General features: G+C 49.5%; 1 protein-coding gene and 1 long non-coding RNA gene across 2 annotated transcripts; both read left to right on the top strand.

Annotated features, from left to right (window-relative positions):
• Positions 1-1,077: 1,077 nt before the first annotated feature.
• LOC147094299 (uncharacterized) lies at positions 1,078-11,386 on the top strand. Its single transcript, XR_015074739.1, has 2 exons — positions 1,078-1,320; positions 10,995-11,386. It is a non-coding gene; the product is annotated as an uncharacterized LOC147094299 (long non-coding RNA).
• LOC147094298 (uncharacterized) lies at positions 6,516-11,386 on the top strand. The gene has a single exon (XM_085974377.1). The coding sequence runs from the start codon at positions 6,602-6,604 to the stop codon at positions 8,225-8,227; it is 1,626 nt and encodes a 541-aa protein (XP_085830503.1). The 5' UTR covers positions 6,516-6,601; the 3' UTR covers positions 8,228-11,386.
• Positions 11,387-11,677: the final 291 nt, after the last annotated feature.

Genomic DNA, 11,677 nt, shown 5'->3' with positions numbered 1-11,677 from the left:
GCAGCGCTCCCTCAGCACCGCCCCTCCGACAGTGCAGCGCTCCCAGAGTGCTGCCCCTCTGACGCTGCAACGCTCCCTCATTACTGCTCCTCCGACAGTGCGGCACTCCCTCAGCACCGCACTGGAGTGTCAGCCTCGCTTTATATGCTCAAGTCCCTGGAGCGGGATTTGAACCCACAACCTTCTGACTCTGCTATCCACTGAGCCACAGCTGACTCCAGTCTTTTACACAGTTTCATCATAACTTCCTTGCTTTTGCACTCTACGCCTCTCCTAAAGCAGGGGAGTTATGATGAATTGTTAAACAGTTTTTTCCACAGAGTGACCCAGGCTGTCTGTAGGAAACAATTGTGCATTTGAAAGAAGCTTGTATTGTGAAGCTTGTGCCCCTTTGCCAGGCCCGCTGCCTGCGGCCCCTCTCCCAGATTCCAGCCCCAGCTCTGTGCTGCCTGCGGCCCCTCTCCCAGATTCCAGCCCCAGCTTTGTGCTGCCTGCGGCCCCTCTCCCAGATTCCAGCCCCAGCTCTGTGCTGCCTGCGGCCCCTCTCCCAGATTCCAGCCCCAGCTCTGTGCTGCCTGCGGCCCCTCTCCCAGATTCCAGCCCCAGATCTGTGCTGCCTGCGGCCCCTCTCCCAGATTCCAGCCCCAGCTCTGTGCTGCCTGCGGCCCCTCTCCCAGATTCCAGCCCCAGCTTTGTGCTGCCTGCGGCCCCTCTCCCAGATTCCAGCCCCAGCTCTGTGCTGCCTGCGGCCCCTCTCCCAGATTCCAGCCCCAGCTCTGTGCTGCCTGCGGCCCCTCTCCCAGATTCCAGCCCCAGCTCTGTGCTGCCTGCGGCCCCTCTCCCAGATTCCAGCCCCAGCTCTGTGCTGACTGAGCTGCTCTCACCTGGGGACAGCGCGTCACAATCGGCCCCAGCGCACCTGAGCTGGAGAGGAGGCCCCGCCCCCTTGCCGCGGTGCCATTAGTTGGAGGACCAGGCCGCCCAGATCAGTCATCCCAGCTCAGCCATCTTCCTATTGGTCAGAGCTCCCGTCAGTCACAGGCCGGGTCGAGCCTCCATCCACCTGATTAGGCCTCTTCCTGTGATGACGTCACAATCGGGCCCCAACCTCAGCGCCGGGGAGGAAGGTCCTGCCCCCTTGCAGCGCCGCCATTGGTTGGAAGACCAGGCCGCCCAGTTCAGTCCTCCCACCTCAGCCCTCGTCCTATTGGTCAGCGCTCCCGTCAGTCAGAATCACGTTGCTCCGGCTCACTCCGCCCCCCCGCGCAGGTCATCCGCTCCGTTCGGCGTCCGCGGAGGTCCCGCCCGGCCGACTCTCAGGTTTGGTTTTTCTCGTATTTTACTTTATAATCTCGCTCTACGCTCCCCCCTCACCTCGATTTAAATCGCTTCCCAAACATTTGACTTTACCCCAGCCGCTGATTCTGCCTCTTCCCCGGGCCCGGCCTTCCGTCTTCTCTCCGGAGGCCCCGCGCAGGCGCACTGGCAGCCTCGTGTTGTGGTGAGGGTGCCGAATGAGCATGCGCGGCCCCGCCTCTCCACATTTAAAGGGATACCCACCCCCTCCACATTTAAAGGGACATAGAAACATAGAAGATAGGAGCAGGAGTAGGCCATTCGGCCCCTCGAGCCTGCTCCGCCATTCAGTGAGATCATGGCTGATCATCCAAATTCAGTACCCTGTCCCTGCCTTCTCCCCATATCCCTTGATCCCTTTAGCCTTAAGAAATATATCCAACTCCTTCTTGAATATATTTAATGAACTGGCCTCCACCGCCCTCTGTGGCAGAGAATTCCACAGGTTCACCACTCTCTGGGTGAAGAAATCCCTCCTCATTTCAGTCCTAAATGGCTTACTCCTTATCCTTAGACTATGACCCCTGGTTCTGGACTCCCCGGCCATCATAAACATCCTTCCTGCATCTAGTCTGTCCAGGCCTGACAGAATTTTATAGGTTTCGATGAGATCCCCTCTCAATCTTCTAAACTCCAGCGAGTATAAGCCCAATCGACACAATCTCTCCTCATACGTCATTCCTGCCATCCCAGGTATCAGCCTGGTGAATCTTCGCTGCACTCCTTCCATGGCAAGAACGTCCTTCCTCAGGTAAGATGACCAAAACTGCACACAATACTCAAGGTGTGGTCTCACCAAGGCCCTGTACAACTGTAGCAAGACATCCTTGTTCCTGTACTCGAACCCTCTTGCTACGAAGGCCAACATACCATTTCCCTTCTTAACCGCCTGCTGCACCTGCATGCTTACCTTCAGCGACTGGTGCACAAGAACACCCAGGTCTCTTTGCACTTCCCCTTCTCCCAATCTATTGCCATTCAAATAATAATCTGCCTTCCTGTTTTTGCCACCAAAGTGGATAACCTCACATTTATCCACATTAGAGTGCATTTGCCATGTTTCTGCCCAATCACCCAACCTGTCCAAATCGTACTGGAGTTTCACGACATCCTCCTCACAGCCTACCCTCCCACCCAGCTTTGTGTCGTCTGCAAATTTGGAGATATTACATCCAATTCCCTCGTCCAGATCATTAATATATATTGTGAGCAGCTGGGGTCCTAGGACCGATCCTTGCGGTACCCCACTAGTCACTGCCTGCCATTCGGAAAATGACCCATTTATTCCAACTCTTTGCTTTCTGTTCGCCAACCAGTTCTCTATCCAAGTCAATACCTTGCCCCCAATCCCATGTGCCTTAATTTTGCACGCTAATCTCTTATGTGTGACCTTACCAAAAGCCTTCTGAAAGTCCAAATACACCACATCCACTGGTTCTCCCTTATCTATTTTACCAGTTACATCCTCAAAAAATTCCAGTAGATTAGTCAAGCACGATTTACCTTTTGTGAATCCATGTTGACTTTGTCCGATCCTGTCACTGTTTTCCAAGTGCTCTGCTATTACATCTTTTATAATAGACTCTAGCATTTTCCCCACTACCGATGTCAGGCTTACCGGTCTATAATTCCCTGCTTTTTCTCTGCCACCTTTTTTGAATAGTGGGGTAACATTAGCTACCCTCCAATCCATGGGTACTGTTCCAGAGTCTATCGAGTTCTGGAAGATGACCAGCAATGCATCTACTATTTCTAGGGCCACTTCCTTAAGTACCCTGGGATGTAGATTATCAGGCCCTGGGGATTTATCGGCCTTCAGTCCCATCAATTTTCCTAACACCATTTCCCTACAAATACTGATTTCTTTCAGTTCCACCCTTTCATCAGAGCCTATGTTCCCCGGCATCTCTGGGAGGTTATTTGTGTCCTCCTTTGTGAACACAGAACCAAAATATGTATTTAGTTGGTCTGCCATTTCTTTGTTTCCCATTATAAATTCCCCTGATTCTGACTGCAAGGGACCGACGCTTGACTTCAATCTTTTTCTCTTCACATATCTATAAAAGCTTTTACAGTCAGTTTTTATGTTCCCTGCACGCTTACTCTCATATTCTATTTTCCCTTTCTTAATTAATCCCTTTGTCCTCCTTTGTTGACTCCTAAACTGCTCCCAATCCTCAGGATTATTGCTTTTTCTGGCCAATTTATATGTCGTCTCCTTGGATCTTATGCTATCCCTAATTTCCCTTGTTAGCCACGGTTGAGTCACCTTTTTTGTTTTATTTTGATGCCAAACTGGGATGAACAAATTCTGTAGCTCATCCATTCGGTCTTTGAATGTTTGCCATTGCCTATCCACCGTCAACCCTTTGAGTGCCATTCCCCAATCAATCCTACCCAACTCGCTCCTCAGACCATCGTAGTTACCTTTATTTAAATTGAGGACCCTTGTCTCTGAGTCAACTACTTCATTCTCCATCTTAATGAAGAATTCGATCATATTATGATCGCTCCGACCCAAGGGGCCTCGTACAACAAGATTGCTAATTAATCCTTTCTCATTACATAATACCCAGTCTAAGATGGCCTGATCTCCGGTTGGTTCCTCGACATATTGGTCCAGGAAACCATCCCGTAAACACTCCAGGAATTCCTCCTCCACAGTATTGTTACTAATTTGTTTAGCCCAATCTATATGTAGATTAAAGTCACCCATGATGACTGCTGTGCCCTTATTGCACGCTTCTTCAATTTCCCTTTTAATGCCATCCCCAACCTCTGCCTTACTGTTGGGAGGTCTATATACCACTCCCACTAATGTTTTTTTCCCCTTAGTATTTCTCATTTCTACCCATACAGATTCCACATCATCAGAGCTAATATCCTTCATTACAATTGTATTAATCCCTTCTTTAACTGGTAATGCTACCCCACCTCCCTTTCCTTTTTGCCTATCTTTCCTGAATATCGAATACCCCTGGATGTTGAGTTCCCAGTCTTGGCCATCCTTGAGCCACGTTTCCGTAAGTCTAAGGATAAGGGGTAAGCCATTTAGGACAGAGATGAGGAGGAATTCCTTCACCCAGAGAGTGGTGAACCTGTGGAATTCTCTACCACACAAGGCAGTTGAGGCCAATTCATTAAATGTATTCAAGAAGGAGTTGGATATATTTCTTAAGGCTAAAGGGATCAAAGGATATGGAGAGAAGACAGGGACAGGGTACTGAATTTGGATGATCAACCATGATCTCATTGAATGGCGGAGCAGGCTCGAGGGGCCGAATGGCCTACTCCTGCTCCTATCTTCAATGTTTCTATGCGATCCCTGTTTCTGGAATCCATGACCATCGGGAACATCCTTCCTGCATCTAGTCTGTGTAGTCCTGTTAGAATTTTATACGTTTCAATGAGATCCCCTCTCATTCTTCTAAACTCCAGCGAGTATAAGCCCAGTCGACCCAATCTCTCCTCATACATCATTCCTGCCATCCCAGGTATCAGTTCGCCACACTCCCTCCATGACATGAACATCCTTCCTCAGATAAGGCGACCAAAACTGCACACAATGCTCAAGATGTGGTCTCACCAAGGCCCTGTACAACTGCAGAAAGACATCCTTGCTCCTGTACTCAAACCCTCTCGCTACAAAGGCCAACATACCATTTGCCTTCTTAACCGCCTGCTGCACCTGCATGCTTATCTTCAGCGACTGGTGCACAAGGACACCCAGGTCTCGTTGCACTTCCCCTTCTCCCAATCTATTACCATTCAGATAATAATCTGGCTTCCTGTTTTTGCCACCAAAGTGGATAACCTCGCATTTGTGGGGAGGGGGCCAAATGTGCATGCGCGGCCCCGCCTCTCCACGTTTAAAGGGACACCCACCCCCTATACATTTAAAGGAACTCCCCACTCTCGTGTCTTCTGATTAAAGGGACAGTGACAATTCCCCCGGCCACCGCACTTTAGCAAGGATGTGAAAGACCTTGAGAGCCAGCCAGTGGCTCAGTTGGGAGCGCCCTCGTCTCTGAGTCAGAAAGTTGTGGGTTCATAGTCCCCACTCCAGGGACTCGAGCGCATAAACCTAGGCTGACGTGCCGGGGCAGTGCCAAAGGAGCGCCACACTGTCGGAGGGGCGGTGCTTAGGGGGCGCGGCCCTGTCGGAGGGGCGGCACTGAGGGAGTGCTGTGCTGTCAGAGGGGCAGTACTGAGGGAGTGTCGGAGGGGCAGTACTGAGGGAGCGCCGCACTGTCGGTGGGGCGGTACTGAGGGAGCGCCGCACTGTCAGGGGCAGTACTGAGGGAGCACCGCACTGTCGGAGGGGCAGCACTGAGGGAGTGCTGCACTGTCAGAAGGGCAGTACTGAGGGAGCACCGCACTGTCGGAGGGGCAGTACTGAGGGAATGCCGCACTGTCGGAGGGGCAGTACTGAGGGAGCGCCGCACTGTCGGAGGAGCGGTACTGAGGGAGCGCCGCACTGTCGGTGGGGCGGTACTGAGGGAGCGCCGCACTGTCAGGGGCAGTACTGAGGGAGCACCGCACTGTCGGAGGGGCAGCACTGAGGGAGTGCTGCACTGTCGGAAGGGCAGTACTGAGGGAGCACCGCACTGTCGGAGGGGCAGTACTGAGGGAATGCCGCACTGTCGGAGGGGCAGTACTGAGGGAGCGCCGCACTGTCGGAGGAGCGGTACTGAGGGAGCGCCGCACTGTCGGGCAGTACTGAGGGAGCACCGCACTGTCGGAGGGGCAGTACTGAGGGAGCGCTGCACTGTCGGAGGGGCAGTACTGAGGGAGCACCGCACTGTTGGAGGGTCAGTACTGAGGGAGCGCCGCACTGCCAGAGGGGCAGTACTGAGGGAGAGCCGCACTGTCGGAGGGCCATCTTTCGGATGAGACTTTCAGGCGGGCATAAACGATCCCACTATTTCAAAGAAGGGCAGGAGAGTTATCCCCGGTGTCCTGGCCATTATTTATCATGCAAATTGGCTGCAGTGTTTCCCACATTACAACAGTGACTACACTTCAAAAAGTACTTCATTGGCTGTAAAACCGTTGGTCGTGAAAGGCGCTATATAAAGGCCAGTCTTTCTTTATTTTCTCTCCTGTATTTACATTAATTACTTACATAAACCTCTTTTACTGTCTCTTGCAAGGGGAGGAATTGCAGACGGGCAGCTTAACGCAAACTTCACACGAAGATCTGACAGAGTCACTCGATTCATCAGGACCTGAATATCATCGACATATGGAAGCGGAAAGCAGCAATCAGAATGCGGGCAAACTGCACACGTGTCTTGTGTGTGGACGTGGATTCAACCGAAGGTGCAGCCTGGGGAGGCACAAGTGTAACCAAAGCAAGGAGAGTCCGTGCAAATGTCGGGAATGCGGGAAGGGATTCAGTTGCCTTTCCGAGCTGGAGGCTCATCAACGCAGTCACTCTGAGAAATGGCCATTGACCTGCTCCGTGCGTGGGAAGGGATTCACTCAACAATCTAAACTGCTGAGACACCGGCGAGTTCACACCAATGAGAAGCCATGTGCCTGCTCTCACTGTGAGAAGAGGTTTAACCAGTCTTGCAACCTGTTGATACACGAGCGTGTTCACACTGATGAGAGACCTTTTCAGTGCTCCGACTGCAAGAAGGGCTTCAGAAGATCCAGCAACCTGATAGAGCACCAGCGAGTTCACACCGGGGAGAGGCCATTCACCTGCTCCGTGTGCGGGAAGGGATTCAATCAACAATCCGCCCTGCTGAGACACCGGCGAGTTCACACCAACGAGAAGCCATTTGCCTGCTCTCACTGTGAGAAGAGATTCAACCAGTCTTGCAACCTGTTGATACACGAGCGTGTTCACACTGATGAGAGACCTTTTCAGTGCTCTGATTGCAAGAAGTGCTTCAGAAGATCCAGCAACCTGATAGCGCACCAGCGAGTTCACACCGGGGAGAGGCCATTCACCTGCTCCGTGTGCGGGAAGGGATTCACTCTCTCCGCCACCCTGCTGACACACCAGCGAGTTCACACCGGGGAGAGGGCGTTCACTTGCTCCGTGTGCGGGAAGGGATTCACTCAACAATCCGCCCTGCTGACACACCAGCGACTGCACGCCGGGGAGAGGCCATTCACCTGCTCCGTGTGCGAGAAAGGATTCAACCATTCTACCTCTCTGCGGGTGCACCAGCGAGCTCACACTGACGAGAGACCCTGTAAGTGCCCTGACTGTGAGAAGAGCTTTAAAAGCGCCGAGGATGTGTCGAGGCATCAACGCATTCACACCGGGGAGAGGCCGTTCAGCTGCTCTCACTGCGGAAAGAGGTTTGGTAAGTCATCGAACCTGGTGATACACCAGCGACATCACACCGGGGAGAGGCCGTTCACCTGCTCTGTGTGCGGGAAGGGATTTGTCCAGTCTCACACCCTGCTGGTACACGAACGTGGGCACACTGACGAGAGGCCGTTCTCCTGCTCCGAGTGCGGGAAAGGATTCACTCGTCCCTCCTTTCTGCGGGAACACCAGCTGGTTCACACTGACGAGAGGCCGCTCTCCTGCTCCGAGTGCGGGAAAGGATTCACTCGTCTCACCTCTCTGCGGGAACACCAGCTGGTTCATACTGACGAGAGGCCGTTTAAATGTTCCGACTGTGACAAGAGTTTCAAATGCTCCAAGGGCCTGAAGAAGCATCGACGCATCCACACTGGGGAGAGGCCGTTCAGCTGCTTTCACTGCGGGAAGAGGTTTAAGCACTCATATTCTCTTCAGAAACATCAGTTTACCCACACCGGGAAGAGGCCTTTCCCCTGCTCAGTGTGTGAAAAGGGATTCACCAGTTCATCTAACCTTCTGAGACACCAGCGAGTTCACACCTAAGCGCACTGGTCCCATTCTGCTGTTAATCACATGAAGGACTATTCTGTGTTAATAATGGCAATTACGGGGTTGGGGGGAGGTGGGGCGCGGTTTGAAGATGCTGATAATAACCCCAGTAACTAGGCTGGAGTTTAAGAGGGGTCAGCCTCGGCTCAGTGGGCGACCCTCTCACCTCTAGACTCAGAAGGTCGTGGGTTTGAGTCCCACTCTGGAGACTTGAGCACGTAATCTAAGCTGACACTCCAGGGCAGTACTGAGGGACAGCTTCTCTGTCAGAGGTGCCATACCATTTGCCTTCTTAACCGCCTGTTGCGCCTGCATGCTTACCTTCAGCGACTGGTGCACAAGGACGCCCAGGTCTCGTTGCATTTCCCCATCTCCCAATCTATTGCCGTTCAGATACTAATCTGCCTTCCTGTTTTTGCCACCAAAGTGGATAACCTCGCATTAATCCACATTATACTGCATCTGCCATGCATCTGCCCAATCACCCAACCTGTCCAAATTATACTGGAGTTTCTCGGCATCCTCCTCACAGCACACATGCCCACCCAGCTTTGTGTCATCTGCAAACTTGGAGATGTTACATCTAGTTCCATCGTCCAGATCATTTATATATATTGTGAATAGCTGGGGTCCTAGCACCGATCCCTGCGTTACACCACTAGTCACTGCCTGCCACTCGGAAAAAGACCCGTTTATTCCAACTCTTTGCTTCCTGTCTGCCAGCCAGTTCTCTATCCAAGACAGTACCTTACCCCCAATCCCATGGGCTTTTACTTTGCACGCTAATCTCTTATGCGGGACCTTATCGAAAGCCTTCTGAAAGTCCAAATACATCACATCCACTGGTTCTCCCTTATCTATTCTACCAGTTACATCCTCAAAAAAATTCCAGTAGATTAGTCAAGCACGATTTACCTTTTGTAAATCCATGTTGACTTTGTCCGATCCTGTCACTGTTTTCCAAGTGCTCTGCTATTACATCTTTTATAATGGACTCCAGCATTTTCCCCACTACCGATGTCAGACTTACCGGCCTATAATTCCCCATTTTCTCTCTACCACCTTTTTTAAATAGTGGGGTTACATTAGCTACCCTCTAATCCATGGGTACTGTTCCACAGTCTATAGAATTTTGGAAGATGATCAGCAATGCATCTACTATTTATAGGGCCACTTCCTTAAGTACCCTAAGATGTAGATTAGCAGGCCCTGGGGATTTATCAGCCTTCAATGCCGTCAATTTTCCCTAACACCATTTCCCTACAAATACTGATTTCATTCAATTCCTCCCTCTCATTAAACCCTATGTTCCCCAACACCTCTGGGAGGTTATCTGTGTTGTCCTTTTTAAGACAGAACCAAAGTATGTATTTAATTGTACTGCCATTTCTTTGTTCCCCATATTAAATTCCCCTGATTCTGACTGCAAGGGACCTACGCTTTACTTCACCAACCTTTTTCTCTTCACATATCTATAGAAGCTTTTAGTCAGTTTTTATGTTCCCTGAAAGCTTACTCTCATAATCTATTTTCCCACTCTTAATTAATCCCTTTGTCCTCCTTTGCTGAATCCTAAACTGCTCCCAATCCTCAGGTTTGCTGCTTTTACTGGCCAAATTATATGTCCTCTCCTTTGATCTTATGCTTTCCCTTGTTAGCCACGGTTGAGTCAGCTTTTTTGTCTTATTTTTATGCCAAACTGGGATGAACAAATTCTATAGTTCATCCATGTGATCTTTAAATGTTTGCCATTGCCTATCCACCGTCAACCCTTTGAGTAACATTCCCCAATCAATCCTACCCAACTCGCGCCTCATACTATCATAGTTTCCTTTATTTAAATTCAGGACCCTAGTCTCTGAGTCAACTACTTCACTCTCCATTTTAATAAAGAATTCTATCATATTATGATCGCTCCTCCTCAAGGACCTCGCACAACAAGATTGCTAATTAATCCTTTCTCATTACATAATACCCAATCTAAGATGGCCTGATCTCTAGTTGGTTCCTCGACATATTGGTCCAGGAAACCATCCCATATACACTCTAGGAATTCCTCCTCCACAGTATTGTTACTAATTTGGTTAGCCCAATCTATATGTAGATTAAAGTCACCCATGATAACTGCTGTGCCCTTATTGCACGCTTCTCTAATTTCCCGTTTAATACCATCCCAAACCTCAGCATTACTGTTTGGGGGTCTGTATACAACTCCCACTAACGCTTTCTGTCCCTTGGTATTTCTCAGCTCTGCCCATACAGATTCCACATCATCAGAGCTAATATCCTTCCTTACTGTTGTGTTAATCTCCTCTTTAACCAGCAATGCTACCCTACCTCCTCTTCCTTTTTTCTTGTCCTTCCTGAATATTGAATACCCCTGGATGTTGAATTCCCAGACTTGGTCATCCTGGAGCCATGTGAAGTAAGATATTAAAAATTGGATTTAATAGGGCAAGACAAACCAGGATTCACTTTTAACACCAATATACAAAGTGGAGAGAATGGGTTAATTCATGCTCTTGAGTTGAACAATAGAGGTCTGTAAAATTGTATAAACCCAGATAAGTTTAAACAGGATTAAGGGTCAAATGCTGAGAGGTTAAAACTGTCAGAACAACCCCTGGAAAGATTGAGAGATATATGGGTTTGGCCAAGCGAGTCACACCTATGCACTTAAGGGTCTGTTTAGAGTAAATCACAACAGAGTTCTATTCTTCAAAGTATACTTAGGATTAACTAAAGTGTTTTTGCTTTGTAGAAATGACTCAAGAGTGAGACAGAGAGTCTGCGGATTGCCCGCTTTGAAAAGAACTACTATCTTAGAAAAACACTTAAACAGACCGCACCATTTGACCACGGGACAAATGGATGGGTGTAAAGTAATAAAGATGAGGCCCAGGGTCACAAGAAGTGACGGGACCAACTGATAACGAAATGTGAGATTTGTAAGCGACTGGAAGGATGGAATGTCACGGTTTTATAATTACAATTTAGCTATAACTCTGTATATGCTAATAAGCTTATCCCCGCCTCTAGGGCAGGGCCTCAATTTTTGTATAACTGTGTGGACTTTGAGAGGCTTGTTAGAGTTCGATTCGGACGTGATCTGAAGGCTCTCCTCAGACCTGAGTAAACCGTTTTTGACTTCAATTAGTGGTCTGTCTTTCTTTCAACAAGCTAGTGACGTCGACCTTGTATATCACTTGGTCCGCACTTTGGGGGCTTACATCACCATGTCTCCATAATCCCAATTATATCATATCTGTTTACATCTATTTGTGCAGCTAATTCATCCACCTTATTACGAATGCTCCTCGCATTAAGACACAAAGCCTTCAGGCTTGATTTTTTAACACTCTTAGTCCTTTTGGAATTATAATTTACTGTGGCCCTGTTTGATTTACACCCTTGATTTCTCTGACTTCCACTTTTGCTTTTCTC

The sequence above is a fragment of the Somniosus microcephalus genome, unplaced genomic scaffold (genome assembly GCF_052327205.1).
Source record: "Somniosus microcephalus isolate GS21.2 unplaced genomic scaffold, FLI_Smic_1.0 unresolved_chr1, whole genome shotgun sequence".
NCBI lineage: Eukaryota > Metazoa > Chordata > Chondrichthyes > Squaliformes > Somniosidae > Somniosus > Somniosus microcephalus.
Note: the sequence above shows the minus strand (reverse complement) of the source record. Positions and strands in the feature narration are given on the sequence as shown.